The sequence below is a fragment of the Phlebotomus papatasi genome, chromosome 1, assembly GCF_024763615.1.
Source record: "Phlebotomus papatasi isolate M1 chromosome 1, Ppap_2.1, whole genome shotgun sequence".
NCBI classification, from domain to species: domain Eukaryota; kingdom Metazoa; phylum Arthropoda; class Insecta; order Diptera; family Psychodidae; genus Phlebotomus; species Phlebotomus papatasi.
The window spans coordinates 30,056,871-30,081,851 of record NC_077222.1 but is presented as its reverse complement, the minus strand read 5'-3'; the positions used below and the strand labels follow the sequence as shown (position 1 = coordinate 30,081,851).

The 24,981-nt window shown below is 34.5% G+C and overlaps 1 protein-coding gene across 2 annotated transcripts; it reads left to right on the top strand.

The window, feature by feature from the left end:
- The first annotated feature begins 6 nt into the window (after positions 1-6).
- LOC129799608 (uncharacterized) lies at positions 7-23,908 on the top strand. 2 transcript variants are annotated; one of them, XM_055843639.1, is made up of 11 exons: positions 7-692; positions 758-1,240; positions 9,896-10,002; positions 10,062-10,877; positions 11,128-11,601; positions 14,286-14,471; positions 14,618-15,479; positions 17,051-17,166; positions 17,242-17,493; positions 17,565-17,810; positions 21,245-23,908. In XM_055843639.1, the coding sequence occupies exons 1-11, from the start codon at positions 416-418 to the stop codon at positions 22,973-22,975; spliced, it is 5,550 nt and encodes a 1,849-aa protein (XP_055699614.1). In that variant the 5' UTR covers positions 7-415; the 3' UTR covers positions 22,976-23,908. The 2 variants fall into 2 exon arrangements, with proteins under 2 accessions (XP_055699614.1, XP_055699615.1); XM_055843640.1 differs by having other exon boundaries at positions 15-692; positions 14,286-14,459.
- The last annotated feature ends 1,073 nt before the right edge of the window (positions 23,909-24,981 follow it).

Here is a 24,981-nt window from a genome sequence, read left to right as displayed (position 1 = left end):
ATTTTACTCTCCGTCAAGAGTTGTAATTTCTTCAAGTTGCTTTTTGGAGTGAAAATCCAAATGCAGTGATTTTTCATGTACCGTTTTTCACAAGACTTTTTGCTATTTTCCCCGGAAATTGTGGGGTGTTTTTGAGCATTTTGGAAATGTAGAAGTGAGACTGATTAGTTTTGTGTGATTTTTGAATAAATTTCGGACCACTAAAGGGGGCTAAAGTGAGTGTTTTTTTTTGTGAATGGGCTGTATTGAGTTTTTGGGGACTCCTAAAAATAGATATTTGCGATTTTTGGGATACAGAATTTATTACGTCGTTGTTAAACCACTTTTCTATAGAGTAGCTGATTAGAATTATCGAGTGAATTGGGATTGGGGTTTTTTTTCTGTGCGGGATCAAAGGAGGTGTGGTGGTCAAATAATGGCTCAGGTGCCCCCAAAGGAAGTGACAATGTTTGAGTTGAAGGCGCTCATGACGCATTTCGATGCAAAATTGTCCGCCACAACGGATCCCAGCGTATTCCCAAGGCAAATCCTAGCCTTGGTGGACCGCAGCAATGAGATCCTGTTTCGCTACACCCGCAATCCCAAAGATGACCGGGATGTCGTTCTCAAACTCCTCACGTGGTTCAACGAGAAGGGCAAGGAGGTGCAAGATGTCTGCTTCGATGTAGCCGGAAAGTGGCTATTAGTGTTATGTAAGAGACCCCATTCAGATCCCCAGATAAGCCCATATTAGCTCACAGTGGAAGTTCTTGTATAGGTGATGACAATACTCTCCATGTGATTCCTGCTCTGGCCATTGTGGACCACAATCATCTCTCCTCATCAATCTACAGCAATGAGCAAATCACCTCGTACATTATCCCTTTCGTGGGTCCCCATGAGTGTCCCAATCCCCGAACCTGCCCCAATAACTTCTACCGCCCACCATCGATTGAGCTGGAATCCTCTCTGAGACGCATTGGAGGCTCGGAGACGGACAAAATAACCCTCGATGAGCTCTACTCCAAGCAGAGAATCGATAAACTCCTGTCCACATACCCTGTCCCTAGCACTTACCCAGACGCTTCTCCAGGAAATGCTGCTGCTGAGGATTGCTCTTGTCCTTCAACAGGGACTGAACAATCTGCCACCGAATCCTCATCTCCCTGCCCATTTCCAACTGCTGTAGTTTGGTGGCAGACCAGCAAATGCAAGAACAGAGCCATCATCGGATACTCAGACGGATCGATATTCATTGTGTGTAAGTCATTGAGCAAATATTAACCCTCTAAGACTTACTCTTATACGACGCATAAGAAAACAATTTTCTTTTCTCATAGTTTCAATTATATTTAATTATTCTATAATAGGGTAGAGTCAGTACTTTTTCGCCAGTAAGCACTTTTTCGCCACCTACAAATAAAATCACTTTTTCAGGGAATTATGAGCTCATGGAACTACGAAATGACTATTACTTCGTAACCTCTAGTCCAACGGATCAGAAAACCATAACTGGTGCTCCACCGACTAGATTATTTGCAAGTTAATTGAAGAAATTCTCGACAAGGTGAACAGTCACCAAAAAAATATGGAGTTCTTAATAAACTTGTCAACGCTCAGACAAATTGTCTTGCAATATTTTATGTTTTTGCAGTACAGTATTTGATATTTTTTCACTGAAAGTCACTTTGTTATTAACTAAGCATCGCTCTAATATCATTTTTTAATAATGTTTTCCAAAAAAAATAAAGAAATACGGATGTGGTGAAATAGGGCTTACTTTTTTCGGTTGTGTAAGTACTTTTCGCCACTCATTTTTCCAAGCATTTTACAAGTGGCGCACCTCGCGGAATTTAGTTGAAACAGACGTAATTATCAATTGATTTTTGTCGCAAACAAAAAATGTGCAAAAAATCATTCGAAATACTCTAATAATTGTCTAATATAGGTGTTAAATAAGAAAAGTACTGTGCAATGTACTTTTGCGGGTTTTCGAAAGCTGCTGTTTCTTAAAAATCAATTAAAAAACAAGTGGCGAAAAAGTGCTTACACAGTGGCGAAAAAGTGTTTACAAGGTGGCGAAAAGTACTGAAACATGCATTGTTGCAGGAAATGTATTTTTTCAACTAGATGCCCAAAAATTCCCGGAAAGTCTCCTGGTTCATTAGAGAGACAATGCTTCAAAGCACTTGTACAGAAAATTTCTTTTTATTTCGACAAAAATTGTAAGAATTACAAGGGTACAAAACCTTAAGGTGGCGAAAAGGGCTTACTCTACCCTAAATAGTTTCTCTAATTCTTTAGTAAAGATATACAGGAAATTTTTCGTAGAGCAAAAACTATGAAATTTTTTTTGTGACGCATTTCTTTATTGCAATCTGTATAATTATACAATAAGCAAATGTTCTGTGAATGAAGAATTAAATGTCTCGAAAAGAACAAAGTCCAGTGACTTGCCTTACAAAAAAGAAAACTATGGTTCAATAGAAATCTAATTGACAAACACTAAGGTTCTACTCCTCTTCAATCTTCGCCTTGAAAATTTGGCGGGAAAAATATTGCAATTTGGCGCCAAATTCTTGATTTCTATTATTACGAATTCTGAATATTATGCTGCAGTATTACGCAGCTTAATTCTTTAGCAAAAATTTTAAAGAAGGTATTTCAAAACTTTCATCAATTAATAATTCACCAGTGAGTCTTCAAACAACCTCCCCAACCATCCACTAGAGTGGTTGATTCCTGAGATAAAATTTTTCTTCCGTTTATTACATAATCCCGCAAATGCGCCTCGGCTAAAATCAAAAGCTGAACAGAAGTATTATTTTCGTACGAAATGCTGTTCAGCAGTAGGGTAACTGTCCTAATTCAAAACCATTTCCAGACGCTTTAACTTTGACAGAAGATTCAACACATTAAGTTCATATTTTTTCTGAAGAGAATTACATAAATTTGCTCCTTGACTCTTCTAGAATGTTACTATTTAGTGCAAATTCTTTAAATTGAGTTTGAAAACTACTTTAATACAAGAAAAATACACAAGTGCAAAATGCTTCTATTGGAAATAATTTAATCCAAATGGAGACAAGGGAAATTTTCCAATTGGAGACAAACACTAAGTGATTAAGAAAATAGTTTATTTAATCATTTTTTTAGATGACATTTTTAGTATCCTCATTCTCGCCTTTTTGCTCTTTTACTTTTTGATCATCTTTTGAACCGTTCAAGAACTTTGCATTGTCAATACCGTTACTATCAAATGGTAACAAGCCGCATCTTCTAAATCCACTTTTTGCTATATTTTCGAGATTTAAGAGTGGCAATGCATTTGATAATACCCTTGCAAGATTTCTTGGTTTCAATCTATCTCCATCATTTTCCATGGACCACCTTTTCGCCTTTGGGAGAAAGCATAACACCAGTTTCGTCTAGATTAAAGATGCGATCAGGAGGGAATTCCAGAAGATTTTTCGATTCTAAGTATTCACGGGTTTTCTCAAACCAGTCAGTGATGTTCTCAGAGGTAACACAGGCTCTTTGGGTGGTATATGATTCTGGTTTACGACGGCTTAATTCTGGATGTCTCTTCAAAAACTTCCTGAACCAAGCATATCCTGGCCTTCCATCTACAAACTCATTGGTGATCTCGAACTTCTTACACATGAGCTGTACAGTGTCGAGGACTTGATCCTTAGTTATGGGATGCCATTTGTCAGCGCATTCCAAAATCCATTCAACAAGCTCGTCTTCCATGACCTTTGGTAAAGTGGGGCGCCTTCCCACACTGCATTCCTCCGGATATCTTCTAGTAAGCTTATTATAAAGTGTTGATTTCGGAACATGAAACAAAACAGACACCTCTTTTAGTGATTTTCCACGACGAAAGGCTTCCAAAGCTTTGTTGAGTTGCTCTTAAGTGTAGGTTTTGTTCTTTTTCCTGGTCTTATTTTCCTTTCCCATCTGAAACAATAAGGAGATCGCTCCAATAAACCCATATTTTCGGTGTTTCCCATTGAAGCACTTGCGCACATTTCACAAAAGTACTTTTTGTTCAGAAAATATGTAATTATTTTAATTGAGCACTTCACTTACGGTTAACAATAAAGTTTAAGACTTAATTTCACTAAAATTTGCCAGATATAGTGCATAAACGTCAAGAAATTAATAAACAACAATCAGCTTACTTGCCTTTTTCATAAGAAAAAATGGTCGATCGATGAATTTTTTCGACGGTGAAAAGTTACACTGTCAATTGAAATGAGACTTTTAAATGTTAAAACTTATTTATATGAATGGATTTACGCTTCATTTGAACCACAAGGAACTAAATAATAAAAAGGGACAGATAATCCTAACCGGCTTATGTAGGTGAGATTCTTAACGTGAGCTAACTCGGAGTGCATGCAAATTCGATTATCTTTATCAGTTATCTTGAATCAAATTCGTGAAATTATACAAATTTTATATTTAAACCAAAATATCAAGGATTTGGATGAACTGGCAGAAAAGTGATATATGGGTGAAATGTAGACCAGAATGTACTCTATAATTTTCCTATAGAACAAGATCTCATCGATTACTCAGAAGCCAAGATAAGCGAGGTTTTTTGTTTCTTAACTTGTTTTTTCATCCAGAGTGCCCCAAGTAGTGATTTGTTGAACTTCAACTATATCAAAGAATTGTTGTATTTTGTGGGACTTTCCATTTAAAACCATATTTTAAGTGTCTTTGTGGAGTAGAGGCAGTCAAATTGGCATCTGAGTGATTTCAAAGCGTTATTATGGGAAAAATCAATTTTTTTCACACTTAAACGGCAAAATCGGAGTGATAGCGTAGTCTGACCGGAAAATGATGTATGGACGAAATGTAGAGACAAATGTCCTCTACAATTATGTCGAAGTAATCATCAAAATCGGTTCAGCGACAGTCGAGATAATTGAGGTTATGTGATATTGAAATTGGTTTTTCGACTGTGGCGCCCCTGGTGTTGGTCCCACGAAGTTCAAATATTCTAGAAAGTTGTAGCATTTGGTGAGATATTTCGTTTAAGCCCTCATTCATCAAAATCGGTCACATAGAACCGGAGATATGATTTTTTGAATTTTGTGAACTTTGACCCCTCATATCTCCGGTTCTATTGAAACCACAGCGCGCATACGCACCATTTTGGAAACGTCCTAGACTGGACTACAACATACTAAAATTTCATTAACTTGCACAATGCCGTTTTTGAGAAAAGTGACTTTGAATTTCGATGAATTTTGACGCTATCACAGCGCCACCTGTGGTGACTTTTTGAATTTCCATCTGAAAGTGCTCATCGAGACGAAACCAAAAAGGTAAAATTTAGGCCGCTATGTTAGTTAGAACCGGAGATAGAGGCCGGTCAATGTTCGAACTTTGACCCCTTATAGCTCGGGTCAGGGGTTATGGATTGACTTAAGGTTTTTTTTGTTTGATAGGTATAATCAACGGCTACAACATACTAAAATTTCAGCCCGATGCACAATGGAATTTTTGAGTTATTTAACTTATAAGATTTAAAAATTTTCTTTTTAATAATAGCGCCCCTAGCGGTGGTTTTATGAACTTGAGATGTTAGAAGAGGAAGTGGCATTTCACGAGAGCTTTCCAAAAAGCCCTCACTTTTTAAATTCTGACAATTAGAACCGGAGTTATGGCCATTTTAAGAAATTTTTTTTGGACCCTTATAGCTCGGGTCAGGGGGATCGGGGGACCTTAAGTTTGGTATTGATGGAAAGCTCTAAGGCCCAGCTATAACATACTAAAATTTGAGTCCGCTGAATGCCATAGGGGCGGAGCTATTGAGAAAACAAAAAAAGGGTGGTCTTCAAAATGGCGGAAGGAGGGGTGGGGGGTGGGGGGTCAATGCACCAAGTTGCAATTTTCACCCGATATATAACCTTTGCCGAAAACCGCAAGTCGATATCTTTTTTAGTTTAGGAGCTATTAAGCTCCAAAGAGCGGCCGGCCGGCCGGCCGGCCAGCCGGCCGGCCGGGAACGTAAAATAGCCACATATATATTCGTGATCAGGAAGTGGCGAAACACATTTTGGCCAAGTTTGAGGTCGATCGGACGACATGAAATTTTGTTAGGATTATAGTAGGTGAGATTGTTAAGAATCTCACCTAATATAGCACAGAAAATATATGAATAAAAATATAATTAGAGTATTTATTATGGAAAAAATGAGTTTCCATTTGGCGTAGCAAAAAATTTCCAATTGGAGCAGGTTTTGAATTAGCTTAATTTACCCTAGTCAAAAAAAAATTTCATTTACAGAATTTTAAAGAAAATTTAAACATAGTAAGAACATATTTAATTAAATTGTATACAAAGGCCACTAATCAATTTGTAAAAATATTGTTAATTATATTGTATCAAATCTATCGAAACCTTACATCCTTTCCATATTCTAATCGGAGAAACAATAGGAAACCGCATTAAACAATAAAGATTGATTCAAAAAACTTGAAAACCCAAAATCCCAAGTCAAAATCCCAAGTCAAAATCCCGAAGCCCAAAATCCCAAAAGCCAAAATTCCGAACGCCAAAATCCCGAAAGCCAAAATCCCGAATGCGCTAAAATCCCGAAAATCCCGAATTCTTAAAAATATCATACCTACTCCCACGATTGCATCCATGCTTGCTGGAGGCAAAGGGAAATTTTCTGTGTATTGGAAAATTATTCTTCACGTTATGCTCCAATTTCATCCTTTTCAGGAATTTGAACATTCGGAATTTTGGCTTTCGGGATTTTGGCTTTCAAGATTTTGGCTGCCTCCGTTATAAACAGACCTTTACTAATAATAATAATAATATTATTTTCTAAAAAAAATTGACCAAGTGAAGATGTCTTCTTTTCGTTACCAAAAAATTAGTATGTAGTCTATAAAGGATTTGTCTAAAATACATGTAATTAAATATTGAAATCCATAAAACATGTTAGTCACATCACTTTCTCTGAATGGATAGAACTTGAAACCCTTTAAAGCTCTGGTCAATCAGAGAAAGCAATGTCAATTAATTTATTTAGGGTAAAATGGGGTATTTTGCAACTATTTCAGATGGACAAAGAAAAATAGAAAACCATAAAATAAAAGAAAAAGAAGAGTAGAACAAACGAAATAGATTTTCTTCGTGTTTTTTTTTCTTTTACAGATCTAAGATAATAAATAAATCTTAATATTCCAAATTGAAAATTGTTCCAAATTACCCCATTTCATCCTAATGGAATTCAATTAATACACTGAGAAAAAAAGAGGGTGCTATTAACTTTTTTCCTCATAAATTTAACATTTCTTAGGTGTAAAAATATATCAACATTTTTTAATGTTAATTTTACTCCTTTTTAAGGGTAAAATTACCATGGAAAAGGGTAACTGTAACCCCTAATACACCAAAAAAGGGTAATATTTACACCGATTTCGGATCAATACTGCATGGTAAAATAAACATTTCCGGAATGTTATTTTAACTTTTTTGGATTTCTCTCACTCAGTGTAGTTACTTAATTTATAAAATGAGAATTTAAGTTTCAATCGAGAACGTAAAGAACCTATATATACTTAATGTAATAGATACTAAACTACACGAAAATGTGGGTAATCAATCTTCAAGAAATTTATTAAAAATAATACACTTTTTTCTCGAACACTAAAAAAGGTCAAGATCTGGACTAAACGATCTGGAGAATATTAAAACGTTGATTTGCATCACATTTGTGATCACTGGAAAGTTTTTAAACATCCAAAATTCATTCCTCATTTCTTAGGTAATTTTTTAATGTTTAAATTTAAATATTTTTAATTCGGCCTTTATAAAGCTTTTAGGAAGTGTTAAAGATATCTGAGTGAGTGATCTTTAGTTTTAAACCTGTTCACAGGAAACATTTTAAATTTTTAATAAAAATATTGGCCTTTAATATGAAACGTTATCACATTTTAAATCAGAATAATCCTAATGCTAAATGTTTCATTTAAATCTTGAAGTTTTATTCATCTCACAATAGAGGGATCAGTTTTTATTGTATTGAAGACCGACGTTAGGGAAATTTATTAGAAGGGAACCGGAATTCGTCAGAGGAATGGAGTCGCTCTTGGAAAAACGACAATCCTTTCCACAAAGGATTGTCGTTTTTCCAAGAGTGACTCCATTCCTCCAACGAATTCCGGTTCCCTTCTAATATATTAGTTTTTAATTTCAGTTATTTCTAAGCCTTGAATAAAGTTTTTATCGAAAAAAACATTTGTCAATATTAAAAAGTAACTCAACTTAAATTTCTTAAACTTTAACACTTAAACGTAATGAAATTGTTTTGCCTGCTAAGGAATGTACGTAAAAGCTCTCATTGAGCAAATGACTCTCTGGATTCCCCGTTGTTCTTAATGGGTTAACAGTCGATTGTGCATTGAAGTATTATAAGTGACAGATGTTACGGGATCATGCTTCTCAAGTCCAAGTGTGTAAAAGACTCAGAACTCAAGTGTAGTACATTCCCATATATCTCGGATATGCAAACCAACATTGATGACCAACAGTGATTCAATTTTGTATAAATAGTTATCCCAATTTATTGTCTGGATTAAAAATATTTATTTCTGTTCTATTCCTATTTCAATATATATTTTTTTATGAAATTGTTCTAGTCATTCTCAATGACGAACAAATCTTCTTGAAATAAGAATGGCAAGGGAACAACACGCTTAAGTTAGTCCCCTGTTTCACAAAAATTTGAGTGATAAATCTTGTGACCCTTTACTTCAAACAAATTGCTCAAGCAATCAAAGAAAAGTGAAGTTTTTTAAATATTTCTAATAAATAAATTTAATAATTTAATCATCTGAAAATTTATTAAATTATTTTTATAAGCGCATTAAAACCTCAAAATTACAAAAAAAGTGAATTAACCCCTTGTAATTTCCAAGGAGCAACATAAATCAGAAACAAACATTAAAATAGTTTAACAATAAATTGGTTAAAAAAAAGATCGAAAAATTAGATTAATAATAACTTTTAAATAATTAAGCAATTATGGAAATCTTCTGTTTTAATTTTATTTGTGTAACCAAGACTAATTTCACTAAAATTTTATTATTTGTTTGATATTGCATTATATTGCGAAAAGTTTATAGGCAGGATATGCGCAGTTTATTACTCAGTACTAATTTTCTCTTCAAATTTCGTTATATTCAAAAATAGTTTTTCATTTAACTATAAAATTTTATTTAACTTATCAACTGAAATATTAAGTAATTGATCAAAATCGAATTCTATTTAATAAACAAACAGCTTGTCTTGAGTTTTCTAATGAAACATGTTATACGTCCTACTCTAAAGCTACTACTCTAACTGTGTTATCACACTTGCACATTAAAATTTTAATATGATTCACATTAATTGTCGCTGGTGAAAGTCCAAATGTGTAATTTGTGTGTTTGAATCATTTTATATTCAAAATTTGATCTATTTGTTGATGGAAAAGGTAGACTTGGCCCGCAAAATTTGATATAAATTGATTTATAGCATTAAAGCGAAAAATTAATGCGATTTTCTCTTTAATTTTTTAATGTGAAAAATATTTATGCTTTAAGTAAATTTAAACTTTTTTTTGCAGCCCAAGTCCACTTCTTTATCAATAAATAGAAAAACCCCAAATATTAAGTGACTCAAAGACACAAATAACGCAAATAACATATTTGGACGCTCACAAGCGACAATTAATGTGAATCACATTAAAATTTTAATGTGCAAGTGTAATAACGTCGTAAAGCATGCAACTGTATCGTTGACATCTTTTCATATTTTAGATAGAAGAACACTCTTTTAACAAACTTTTAGCATAAAAGTGACAAACTCTTATGTTAGAGTGCAATATTTCATTTCTCTTTCCAGCCCTTACTCCAAATTGTCCTCTTATCGCTTACACAGCCGTTAGCGGATGTTCTATCGAAAAGTTACGTATTTGTCGAGATGCTTGTGGAGAGACTACAACTCTTCTGGTAAGTGAAATACTTCCATCACAGCCCTTTTTAGAAATTCACAATAACCATTCTTAAAGATCCACACGACGAAAAAGTCGCAGTGGAAGTTGCTTCTGGAGCACAAAAAGATAAATTTTACTTATCCTGGAGAACCTGCGAGTCCAGAAGTGGGGAATTGTTCGCAGGAGAGCGAAGAGGGAGTAGAAGCTGCTCCTGAAACCAATTCAATTGATAGTGATTGGCAAATTGTGATAACAAAGACTGATGATGCAAATTGTGCAGAACAGACATCTTCATCCGTGCCATCGATTAATGTGAGCCTGGCCGAGGAAGAGAGGTCCTTTGAGGAAGTGCCAAAGGCAAATGGGACAGAGATTGCAATACCCAAGCTCTTTCCTTCGGCCATGGCAAAATTGACATCCCTGAAGAATATGGGAGCAAAGAAGATTGGGGCACTGAAGCAGATTCTGTGTGAGACAAAGACAAAGAATACCGAAGCTATTGAGAGGCCAAAGGAAGAGGCTGTGTCATTTGAAATTATTGAGCCACCTTGTATCTCTCCGGAGATTCTGACGATGGAGACAGGTCCTCTGTACATTGTTCAGTATATTGACAAAGTGCCATATTTGACTGCTCTACATCACGAGGTTAAGACCCTTTCTGTCCATACCATGGACATCAATCTGAGACCCATCCACATCTATGATATTCCTGAATATACGGAAAATATCCTGCTGACGAAAAATCTCGTTTTCGTAGTGCACAGAATTACCAAAGGAGAATCCGAGGCGAAAGAAGAGAATGAAACTTCTCTTGACGATGGAAATAGCTGCATTAACGCGTGTTCCATACTAAGCAGAGTTCATTCTGAAGCTAATATGGAGATCGATCCTGTAAGTAACATTCTTAAAACATTCTAGCTTAAGTTAATCAATTTTATTATTTTGAACAAATTTATGAGCTTTTGAAAGCTTTTTAAATATATAAAAATTGTATGTGAATGTTCTTCAATTCAATTTAAATATAAGAAAAAATTTCTTTATTAAAGCTGCCCCAATTAAAAGATACTCCACTTCCCCTAAATTAATTTTAAAAAGTGGAATCCAAAAATCCAAACCGAAGTATTTTTTTTCTTTTTCACAGAAATATAAAGAAAAGGCCCAAATCGCCAGTTTTCCCTTTACATCCGAAAAGATCCTAAATATCCATCGTATTGCACCGACAGAAGTACCTATCCTCTGCACTCCGTTGCGTGATAAGACTCCTCCGCGAGAGGATCAGCTTAATGGCATCAATGTGATGAACTACGTAAAAGTGCGCAGTCAGTACGATAATAGCAATGAAATGGATGATGCTAAGACTCTCCAGGCCCAATTTCCTGCAGTGCAATTTGAGAAGTGTCTCATAGTCACGGACAAGAATGTCTATTGGATTGAATTGAGCGATAAGCCAGAGAATATCTTTATGGCATTCGCAGTGCAGGCTATGTGGTCCCATTGCGAATACTTTTGTGATATCTTCAATATATCCTACAGTCAGTGCATAGAATTTGTTGGGGATGAATTGCTGAGGCAGAAGAAAGTCACGCAGGCTCTAATCACCTACAATATGGCAAGGGTAAGTGGACCATTTTGACCTTTTAATAAACAAAGTTTATGAAATGTGTTTATATAATAATTCTCATAATAATTCTTGATTCTTAGCTGTGGTTCTTTGATTTTTCATCCGTTTTCTCGGTCAATTTTAATAATACTGGGGTCAAAGAACGATTACATCATGCCCCTGATAAGAATTTTTAAACTGTTAAGGATCTTTTAAGATCTTAAAAATCAAAATTTTATATTCACTGTTCTAATTATCGAATATAAATCGTCTTAAGCTTAAAAATTTGTAATTTCATCTTCTTTTACTACGTAGGTTACCAAGGACAAGGACCTATGTTGAAATTTAAGGGCACTTTTTTAAGACATTTTGAAAAGGCTTCCTTGTCTTTTCAAATTCATATCCTTTAACCTCAAGTTTTTTTCACGGTAAGATTATGAATATTCAGGTGTCAGAATATTTACGATAGTAAGAATTCATCATCCGTAAATCGAAAGTTTAAAGTTAATGCAAAATTTTAGCTTTCTTCTTTTTTTCGTGTTATTTCTCAAAACTTTTTAATTGAAACTACTCAAAAAAGCTTGCAATAAATATTAAAGTTTTGTACATTTACTTGAACATATATTGTGATTCTGTTCTGTAGCAGACTTCCTTGGATTTACAAAAAAACATGAAGTTAATTCGATGCTCCATTTTATAAACCGACTTTGCCAAATGGTCACTGTCCTGAAGCTCAAACGGTAAAAAATATCAAGTTCCGGTCTTCGTTGATCCCAATAAGGAAAACACTACCTCCAGACCGTTTTATTTTTCTTTACCTCTCACCCTTCTCGATCCGCTCTAAAACCATGTTTTTTCTTCGTTTTTCTCAAAATTGCTCCAAGCTTTTTTTTTTGATGATTTTCGGATATGTTTTGGTGATACCTACCCGAACATTTCATCCATATCGTTCCTTGAAAAATTACAAGAGGCCAACTCACTTTTTGGCGATTTTGAGGTTTTAATGCACTCAGACAGAGAATTTAATAAAATTTCAGATGATATGAGTCAATAAATTTCGTCATTAGAAAAGTTTTTCAAAATTTTACTCTTTATGATTGCTTGCGCGGTTTTGTTTGAAGTCAAGGAGCACAAAAAAGATTTATCGTTCAAATTTTTGTGGAATAAGGGACTAACTCAAGCAAATTGATCCCGTGTCATTCTAATATCATGAAAATTTGCGCATCATTTCGAATAAAGCTAACTCATAAAAAAAACATATTTTGAAAGGTAAAAATATATATGTTTCGATGTTTATGATAATGCTCATACAAATAGAAAAGAATTAAATTGTTTTTATTAACATACTTATTTGAGATAATTATTTATACAAAGTTGAATCTTTCATGCTGTCTCCTGAAAAATGGCCGAAAATTAGTTGGCCCCTTGTAATTTCCAAGGAGCGGTATATACCTGTGACCGGAAAATCGCATTTTGAATGATTGAGAGTCTAATTTCAACCACTTCGAAGGGGTCATTTTTTAATCGATTTGCTCAAATACAGATATTTGGACAGGCCCTGAAATTTGCAACTTTATATCGGTCCCAATCTTTAATAAATTAGTCAAGGAACTGTAATTGACTTATTTTTCTCAAGACTCAAACAAATCGCAAATAAAAAAAAAATTATAAAAGAGTTCAAGCTGAGATTTTACCGAGTTTGATATTATTAAGATATCAAAACCTTAACTTTAAGGTATATTTTTCACAGGGAAGATAGGGTTTGTCAAAGAATACTAGAAAAATGAAAAAATCGTTTTTGTTAAATTACTTAGGGCAGAATCACATTGACAATAACATGCTCGCCGTATCCTCACCGTATTTCGTTAATTTACGCATTTTCATTGCAATTCTTACACAAATTTTCCATTACCGTATTACCTTATCTCATACTCGGTGACACTAGGTAAAATTAGTATACGAAAAATGAAGAAATAAAACGAAAATTCGATAAACAGCGAGCAGTAAAAACTGTAAGAGAAATTATTCGTACAGTTTCTTTTGCTCACCGTTTATCGCATTTTCGTTTTATTTCTTCAATTTTCTTATATTATTTTCACCTAGTGCTACCGAGTATGAGATAAGGTAATACGGTAATCGAGAATTTGCGTAAGAATTGCAATTAAAATGCGTAAATTAACGAAATACGGTGAGCATTTTACTGTCGATGTGATTCTGCCCTTATTCTGAGGCACTGATATTATCATTCACACAATATAAAAATGTGAAGAAGTACAGGTTTTTAGGAAATTGTTTGTAATTTGTATTATTCACGGGTATTTAGCAAATTTCTACTGAAATTTGATTTTTCTTTATTTCCGAAAGCTAAAATTCTATTTTGTTAATCGAAGTTAATAGAAAATAGTTAATAGTATTAAGTAGCTCACAAAATAGAATTTTTGCTTTGAGAAATAAGAGAAAAATTGAAACATTCAAAGGCTGCCGCATTCAAAGGCAGACCACTTTCCCCTATTCTTTTCTGTGTTGGAGTTTTTTTGGACAGATTTTTGCATCTGAATCGCAACATTGCGATACGTCTTTTATGATAGAATCACAACTAAATTATAATTTAATAGAAAAGGAGATTTTAGAGGATGGCAGATTGATAAGTGAACATTAATGGTTAATCTAAATATTTCGTGATAATTTTCTCTATCTAGATTCCTCCAATAAAGACAGCAATGAAATTGGCAATGTGCGGAGAAAGTTATGCCCTTTTGCATCTCTGTGCAATGGCACTGAAGTCTGTCCATCTCCTAAAGAGCATCCATCCGACTGGTCCACATATGGTGCCCATCATGAAGGATGCTGAATACCGAAATGTACCACATAAGGTGACCACCTCGGTACTAATCCTTCAGATTTCATTTCCTTTTTGCTCTAACAAAATATTTCCATTGCGGCTTTTCTCACTTCAATTTTTCTTATTTTTTCCTTCAACGAATCAGTGAAATTCTTTCTTTAATCTTCCCTTTTGTCCTTATTTTCAAAGGCACCAAAGACAAGTGGAACAAAAGATCTCAATACGGGTGTTAGTTGCAGTGATTTTAGCTATCAGAATGATGAAGTTGCAACGGAATTGCAAATGCCAATGACATCACAATTTCACTTATCAAACCTTATGTTCCTGACTCTCTGCGAGAAAACTCTGACGGATAAGAATTTTATGCCACTTTGGAATTTTATTGCTAGCAATACAAAGTTCCACATTCAACTATCTAGTGCCATCCTAGCCCAAAGTGGCCTATATTCTTCGGCAATCCTTCTAGCTAGGACACGAGGCTCTGTCTTGGAGGTTTATACGAATCTCGTGGCTGCGATAGCTCAGGAATTTGGCACAGATATCAACTATCTCCTGTACAATTTGTCAGATGAGATGTTTATGGAATGTATCTCCTACTTACCATCAATTTCAATTGACTACTTCAACTCCATCAAGAAGTCCGTGCAGAGATTCAGTGTGTACGTTCTGGAGAAATTGGCCATTCAACTTAATCCCTTCAGTGAAGTTTTTCGACCAATTGTATCCAATCCCTCAATCAGGGATAGGGATATGGGTGGAGGAATGTCCAATATGGACAGTATCTATGGCGGTTTCTACAAGGCTCTCGTAGAAGCCTACATCCTTGTCTTGATTAAACTGCACGAAATGAAGGGATCAGTTGATCATATAACAAACGCTCTGAGTAATTTCTTCATCAATCACGAGGATAATCCTTTTGGGGTGCGAAAAGATGAAGCAGTCACCCTTTCTGCGGGATTTGCTCATTCCGTTTGTGTTATCGATGGATCTGCGTACATTTGGGGATCACCAGCAATTCCCTATGCCATTGATATGACCTTCAGTACAAACGGTAAGTGAATCTTTTTTTATTTAGATACATTCAAAATGTAGTAGAACCTACCATGTATTTGATCTAAAATACTTTAGATAAAGTTTTTTCGTTTTAGGAAATCACATAATTTTATTTTTAGTGTGCGCGATCTTCATTTAATTTTACACTATTTTTATATGCTTAGCAACACAAAAATAAAATGATTTTGATAATCATCATTTCCTTTTTTCTATTTAAATTGTATGTCATGTCTTTTTAATACTTCTATTTTAATTTAGGTATGAAGATTTTTGGTCAGTGAATTAGACATTTCGTCAGTAAATAAATCATTATGATCAATAAAAGACACGATTGTTAAAACTGCTCTCTCTTGGAGTTCGAACAGTTAAAATTTGAAATTAATTAAAATCAACAATTTTAAAAGGAATGGATTTTAATTAGGTAAAAGGAGCCGCTAGTTTTAGACTTTAGACCTAAAGTTAAATAACTACAGACCGGTACCACACTAAAAATTTTATAAACTATTCCCTCTCATTGTTTGTGAATTATAAATATTCCATATTGATGAATAATCTTTGCATTTTGGTCAATAAATTACTTAGGATTAATCCAATAAATCCGTTTTGGTCAATAAATTACTTAGTCTTGCTCTGAGCTACCGATATGGGTCCCGATTTAAATTCCGAAAGTCAAAATCTCGGAACCTAAAATCTAGTAAAACCAAAATCCAGAAATCAAAAATCTCGATATCCAAAATCCAAAAAACGAAAATCCGGAAAACCAAAATCTCGAAAGCCGCAATCCCGTAAATTCAAAATCCTAAAAAACCAAAATCCCAGAATCCAAAATACCGTAATATCAATATCCCGATAAGTTAAAATCTTGGAATCCTAAATCCTGTAAAATCAAAAACCCGGAAAGCCAAAATCCCTAACGCAAAAATCCTTGCAAAGATCCCAAAACCCAAAAACACGAATTCTTAATAATGTCATAGCTATTCCAATTCCAACGATTGCATCCGGACTTGCTGGAGGCAAAGGGAAATTTTTTGCGTTTTGGGAAATTATTCTACACATTATACTCCATATAATTTCGTCCCTTTCGGAATTTTGACCATTCGGCATTTTGGATTTTCAGGCATTTGGCTTTTAGAATTTTGGCTTTCGAAATTATGGCCGGTACCAGCGCCGACCGATATCACCATGTGAAAAATTGTAAATCTATTTAAGTTTATAATTGTTTTTCTTTGGAGGTTGTTTATCACTTCTAAGACGGTTGTGAACATCTAAAGTACCACAACTTGCGTAAATTTTCCTACTGTATTGCACCTTACCTAATAAAAGCATAATCAAAAACTAAAATCTCTATCTATTGTCTATCATCGCACTTTTTTTTCATAAAAAATAAAATTAGAAATTGCTTCTGGTAGATTGTTAGTAAATATTACAACTCTTTTACCCATGCCTGGCTAAAATTCTTTAGACTAAGCTGATACAATATCTTGTTACACATAAAAACGCAGCTAAAAAATCTCAAGGTTAAACTCTAGAGACATTATTAATTTTACAATTCCTTTTCATATATCCTAGATGTGAACTCCCTGAAAAACTCTCCGAGGAATATTTCTTTTTTGTCTGATTTGCAAATTCGCGTCTATTCTGCACAATGTGGTCGAACGCACACGCTTCTCTACACAAACAACGGGGTATGATTACTTCTATCAAAACCAATTATACTATTATTGCACATTATAAAACATAAATGCTTCTAATTTGTGCAGCTGTATGCAATGGGGGCTAATCATCTGGGACAACTTGGTGTGGGATCTCAAATGAGTCAATCGTTGCATCCGATGCTTGTGCGGGCATTCGAGGGAAAGGTCATAACGAAACTGGTGGCGGGACAATATCACAATGCTGCTGTTGCAGATGGGTTGCTGTACACTTGGGGCTGGGGCGTCTATGGACAATTGGGCCATGGCACAATTGCAGATGAACCCATTCCTAAGATTGTGGACTTCTTCAGAGGGAAAGTAAGATATTCCTTATTAGATTCGTGACAGGATTTTGTTCTCTTACTTGTTTCTTTGGTATTGCTTTTTAGAAAATTGAACAAATATCACTAGGACATGCACATTCACTTGTGCTGTGTCGCAGTGAAAATGAGAGTGGAAATGTGCTGTATGTCTTTGGATCAAATTACTTTGGGCAATTGGGGGTGGGCCATGATGTCAGTGTGTCGAAGAAGTCGTGTTCAACAGAGAGGAACACTTTTACGAAATCTCTCGTTCCGATGGAGCTGAGATTGGATGCAAACATAAGACTGATTCACACAAAGTATTTCTGTAGTGTAAGTATTTCATTACTCAAAATATAATTTTAACAAATTTATCATATTTACATCAGTTCACATGTCCTTCAATCAATTCATTTTTAAGAGCTTAATCTTAATTAATCAATTTATATATTCCTTGAAACTGGAATACTTTCAAACTTTACGGTTTTACCTTTGAAGTGAATTTAAAATAAAAGTTTCGCAAGTGATTAATTTTATAAGAAATACATCGATATAAGTCTTTAATGTTTCAGTAATTTACTTGATATAGGGATAATTTACAGCGTTTGAGAGTACATATAAGATTTATTTATTTAATGAATCCTTAAAAAAAATCATCTGATTCTTTTAAAGTATCATGTAGGGGAAAATGCTCTCCCTTCGAACGTTCATGCCTTCGAATAATGTGAATTTCTTTTGTAAGGAAAACTAAAAGAAAATTCACAATATTCGAAGACATGAACGTTCGAAGGGAGAGTACTTTCCTCTCTTGGAATATTTCCGATGATATTAATATCCCATACACCAAATAACATTCCTAAAACCCTTAAAAAAAACTTAGTTTTATTTTTAATTAAATTTCAGTTTACGGCCAAACGGTTAAATCGATTGAGAAAAATTGGTTACTAATACATGAAATTTTCTACAAGCATTTAGTGATTCTTAATGACATTGATTTATTAATATTCTCGAAACCAAATTATGTAAAACAGTTTTTGTATCGAGATAGAAATCGAACTTCTGGTACAACTATTACAAAACGCCTTCGTAATGTGGAAGTTATATTTAATTAATCCTTTTCTAGGTCTGACCTCATAATCCACATAGTAAAGAGTACAATATATACTCCGAACACTTCAGTGTTTTCGTGATATTATTTTTAGTATCGCTATTCGTTTACCTACTTAATAACCTAACCGGCGCTACAAGGAATTGCTGGGTGTTTCCTTAACTTGGGATGCATTGTCATTCGAAAATGTAAAGCCCTTTTACTTTGTAGTTCTACATCCTTAATTAAACGTCGTCCGTCGGAAGCTAGAGTAGCCTAGTTAGAGATGGCCTAGCGTAATTAATCGAAATAATGAGTAAAATATACTTCCATTAACTTTCCGCTATATCTCTATCAAGCTCCTTAGCTTCAACTATAGAAAGTTTTTAATTATCTTGTTTTATGACCTTTATATTCTTATATTAATCCTTATCTATCGCCATTACCATGCTACTTTTCCTCGATCTGCAGATTATCCTGGATCCAATTGATTTACCCTTAAAAAATGTTCTGCCAAACATACAATTTGTTATTTTCCTTACTACATGACCTACGTATCTAAATTCGGGATAATCTTGCGATACCGTCGGTGCCATAGAACATAAGTATGATGCAGGATTTTTTTTTTCTAGAGTGAGTTCAGCCTATCCTTATCATTTTTTAAGTTTCTTAAGTGCCTAGGTTTTACACCCATACCTGAGTAATGAATTTAAGATATTCTTCATTCCTTATTTTTTGTGTAACAGGAAAACTATCAGAACTTGAATAAGAGCAATAAACAGAAGAATATTTGCTCTGCAAATAGAAGAATCTCAGACTTTCAGTACACTAACACTTTTTTCCACGTGAAAAATATCATGATTTCCACAAAAAATTAAAGTAATCCACTTTTATCAGTTTGTACCGTTTGTACCATTATTTTTTTGTCCTTCAGTGGCACTTTCACCTTTTTAATTTATAAAAAAAATACCATGGGTGGCGTCTAAGAAGTATTTTCTCCTTAATTTTGGCTTGTAACCATTCTCAAAATACGATACTCTGCTTTTCTTAAACACCGCTTGTAGTACTCCCGAATGAGTCTCAGTGACCCTTATATGTAAAAGTGGCGCACTACTAAGACGCTCAGGAAGTTCTTTGAGCACTACCGACAAAGAATGTGAGGCATTCTTTGAGAAGATGCTGTAAAACTTAGTAATTTCTTTATTTCAAAAGATTAGCACAATATACAGCAAATCTACTCTTATTGAATGAATTTGTGTGAAAAATGCTTTGCAATCCAAAAGCTGCACGTAAAATGTCAACAACTTCCCTTGATTTTCCCTCATTTCCCCTTAAATTTGACCTGGATCTATTGAAGACTTGTAGCGTGCTCATAACAGTCTTAAAAAATTACAAATAAGCGTAAAATTCAGTCGAGACGAAGTTTGGAGGCATTTCTTCATATACCGATTGGATATTAATAAGGAAAAAGAACTCGCGTTCAGCAGATTCAGGGACATTTTGGATTTTCGTGGGTCCACAGCACAGCTACAGCGACCATCTTTGTATCTCTGGAAAGGCTGTAATGGTGAATTAGTAAATTCCTAAACATGTTAAATTACATTAAAAAATTATAATTACATAAAATAGAATTAGATAAATATGTTATAAAAGTGAGAATTTTTTTGTGATTCTTTTAATTATTCTGATTATGGTCTTATAACAGGTTTATATCCGTTTATAATATTAAATTTAGAGTATTGTATAAGCATTTTCTCAGAAGATATATCGTCGGTTGCGTCTACCTCTGGCGTATCCGCATTTCTTTTGTATCAGCATTTCACGCAAGAGGGGACGTCTGTATTGTAGCTTGCAGCGAATGCAGATACAAAACAAATACAGATACGACAGAGGTAGACGCAACCGACGATATAGATGTTTTATAAGATTGTCTCATAGAACTCTTCAGTTTCCTTTCACAGTAATACTTATAGAGTCACTTGAGCCCCTTAATGGTGCGCCACTTTTATATATAAAGGTCTCAATGACTATTTTAGGTAGTCTACAAGTGTTATTTAAGTAAATCGTTCTTTGAGACTTCCTGATAAGCTATGATTCGGGAATTCTATAAGACTATGTTGAGAAAAAATTGTTTCTTGGGTTATCATGTTGCAGAATGACTTTTTCATATCTTTGATAATATAGGGACCGTTTCTGCTTTAGAGCTCGGTTCAAACGCATCGTTTTCGATAGAGTTGTCCTGTAATGGTTTCATTGGGTTTTAGGAGCTCATGATGCACTACTTCTTCCTGATCCCAGCAAATACAAAGCATGTGCTTGGAACCGTGAATATTCGGCTTTGCCACAGATACTGCTATTTCCATGCTAACACATCTTCATCCGACATCTGTTAATCGAGGCTTCCTTTCATGCTTTATCGGTCATTGGTACTGCGAAACAAGTGCAATTCGCTAAGGACTTTTCGTAGACGCAATGATTCCGATACGTGTGAATAGCTATTTCTAAACTAACTTCAGTCGCCTCTAGGACGCTGTCGGCAAGTCAGCTTACCATTGACGTAGCCCGTTTTTGGACAAGATATATTTAATTTTAAGCCTCGACATGAATAAATAAATAGCTCTAGGACCAACTGTTAAGATTTCTCGCCGAAAAAACATAATTCTTTGTTTCTTTCTTGCAGTTTGCTGTTACGGATGAAAATAGGCTGTACACATGGGGATCATCTCCGCAAGCTCTACGTCTTATCAATCAGGCACGAAAGAGGGCCAAAGCATCACAGCGTGCAGAAATGATGAAGATGAATGAGGAGCAAGAGAAGCAGAATGAAGAAAAGTCCAATGAGGAGAGTGAAAGTGGTGAAAGTAGTGCAATGACAAAGAGTATCCCAATTAAGAGGCAGAATAGTGCACCAGATATTTCTCGTGTGGACACCGAGATGCCATCTATATCACCCAAGAGAGCAACTTATCCGCAGAGGAATAAACAGTGGCAGAAGAGTCAATTGCTGGATTCACTGAATATCCAAGATGAGAAGAGGGAGAAGAAGGTGGAGGATGGTAGAGAAGGTGTGAAGGAGGCTGAGGTTGGCCTTGAAGAGTGGACAGAACACTTGGTGCCATCTGAAGTGGATACGAGTCAGGTGAATGGATTTATCAATCAGGTGTCTAGTGGATTGTATCATTTTGCGCTGCGTGTGGGGGAGACGTTGTACACATGGGGGAAGAATCTTGAGAAACAATTGGGTAATGAAGGTAGTCGAGCTGATGTGGCAATTCCGACAGAGGTGGAGACGGTGCAGAATTTGCTGAATGTTGAATGTGGTGCTGATTATACACTTGTACTCACCGTCAATGGCAGAGTCATGGCGTTTGGGAATAACAATCAAGGACAGTGTGCCAAAGATACAGAGAGAGGTGCAATTCAGCCAAAATGGGTGCGCCTTAAGATTTCTAAGCGTCACATACGTCTGCCCGATGGGAGTCTGTGTGTTGATACACCTTTTGAAGTTTCACTGCCACGACCAAAAATCTGCATGGATGAGAGTGAACCTATGATGCGACTGAAGAATTTGCCGAATTTTCATCCGAAATTTCTCAAACGGACTCCTGTGATTCATCGATTGATTGCCAATATGAAATCAGGTGTGACAACAGTTGATTCGAATTTGAATGATTTTTGCACAACGGAAACGAGTTTAGATGCTGCTTTTGGGCGACTTTCGATGTGGAATGAGGGTCAGCAGGCGGTGGAAAATTTTGTTGGTACAACACCAACTGAAGCATCTTCGGAAGAATTTATGTATTCACCGTCGATTAGTGAATGTGGCTTGCAGGCACCTTTTATTCCGGATGCCACAAATAGTGATTTTATTCACTATTGCTTATTCATGTTTCATGGAATTTACGATGCTGAATGCATTGCTGCAAGTACATCACATAAGCAATTTGCCGTACGATTGAAGATGCTGAGCTATAAGTATGTTGATGCTTTTCGACTTTGTCTGGGTGAATGCTGTGATGCACAGAAGGCAATTCTGCTGTTTGAACATTTTACCAAAGATGAAAATCTCATTCCCATCCACATGGAGGACATAAAGATTTTCGTGCAGGAGATCTTTGTGCGGTTTATTGTGGCAAAGTGGGATGTGAAGATGCTGGAGGAGTACTTTTTGGCTGATCTTGATTTCTACATCATTCAATTGGCCTATGTTCTGTTCTTCTGCAACAACAATACTGAACTAGAGAAGAACGTTCTCAGCAAATACAAGTTCTTCTTTGGTAATCTCAAAACGACCGAGTGCGAAAGGGTGGAAAAATCGGAATTGATCTTTGAAAATGTCTCTTCGGGCTTTAATATTGTGGTTTGCCAAAGATTAATTGAATTATACGATAGAATTGAGCAGAGTCACTGAATTTGTTCAATGTATCATCCTAAGTAAAGATAAAGAAATTTAATTTTACTATTTGTTGCAATTTTTGTGAGAGTTTGGTGTACAAAGAAATTATTTTAACAACTACCTTTTTAGATTTTATTTGTAGATTTGAAAACTTTCAGCAAAAGAATTAATTTTAGCAATTTAAAACATTAAAAAATAAATTGTTTTATTTAGAGAAGTATGAAAATGAACAAAAAATTCTATTTTAGCTAAATTATATTAATATTTTTTTAGAATTAGTACTTACATAATTTGTCCAACTGAATTTTATGACTCTGTACGCTTTTTAAAAAAAATAATACTTTAAAAAAATGAATTATTAAAAATATAAATGACATGAAATTCTTGCGTTTGTTGCGCATTGAAGTGTCTTGAATTTCAACATCAAAGATGTTAATGCTTTTGGGCAATATTTGCAAAAAACAACTGAATTTTTTTAAAACATCTTTTGCATACTGGAATGAAAACATCTTTGTAAACCTTTTATTGCAGATCATTGCAGATCCTTTGGAACAAAAAAAACATTTTTTATTAAGCATACACCAATAAAATATACTCTTGAAATTTATTATACTCAACATTGATATGACGAAAAACAAGTATAAATGGATTATCACATTGATGAGAACAAACAAAAAAATAAACATCTATTTGTGATGAGAAATTTTACACTATTAAAACAACATAATACTGAAAACATAAAATTATCACTAAACTCAAGATATCACAATATACAGTAATTCTGAAGATATTAAACTTGATAAAAAAAAAACTTTACAGAAGTCATACTTACAATGAAATTGTATCTTTTATGAATATAACACAAGAAAAAATATTTGAAGATGAGGCGTTTGTAACTTCCTAAATTTTTAATGCAATAAATAAAACATAAACAATCTGAAAGATAAATTAAAATAGTTTTATTGAATTTTCCAAATGATTGTCGCACCATTGAAATTTTGACTGCAACTTCCACAAGATATTTTCCTGATAGAATTACAGTTTAATTAAAGAGTAACTTTAGGCCACGCCTCCAACAGTCATTTTTGACCATTTTAGTTCATATTTTTTAAGTTGAAAGAACACAATGCTAAAGAATGGAAATAACTAAAACGCAATAAAAATTATGGTTTATTGTGCTTTCACGCTTCTTAAATTTAGTTAAATTCAACCAATTCAAATTCAAATCTCTTAGGGGAATGTAGGCATGGTTCGCACAGAGTGAACCTTCAAACGATGCGAATTTTCTCTTTGCAAAGAGCTGATCTACCATTTCTCATTTCGTTTCTTGAGCTTAATAATGATCTATCTTATGGCTAAGAAATGACGAACTAGCTCTTTGTAAACAAAGAGAAAATTTGCATTGTTTGAAGGTTCCCTCTGTGCGAACCATGCCAGCATTCCCCTACTCTTTCAGGATAAAATCAAATTTATTTGTACCTTTCTGCCACAAGAAATAAAGAATTTGAAAATAAAAGTAAAACTACAATTTTCAATTCACTTAAAAGACAATTATATCCGATTTCAGTTTAAAAGAGCAAGAAGTCAAATTTCAATCAATTGCATTCAATTAAATTGAAAAGGTGTGCCAGAGCCATTAAAATTGAAATTAAAAATTTAATTGGATTCATTTTCACTAAATTAAAGAGTTGTAGGGGCACCAATAAAAATCAAACTAACTGAAATTAATTAAATATGAAACCACTCCTTAAGAGGTTACGTGGGTCAAAATAAAAGGAAAGCAGCATAACTTATCTCTATTTTTTTGACTAGGGGAGACAGGGGCAAAAAGTCCCAAATCGAAAAATTCAAAATTCAATATCTTCCAAGGTAAAAAAGATAGCGGCTCAAATTTTTTTCTATAGATAGCCTCCATAGACCTTCTTCAATGTCGTAAGTTTCTCAGAATTCGAACAAGGAATTTAGAAAATAAAAAATATCGAAATTTTTAGCCCTATTTTTGAAATATTTTACGTGCAGAA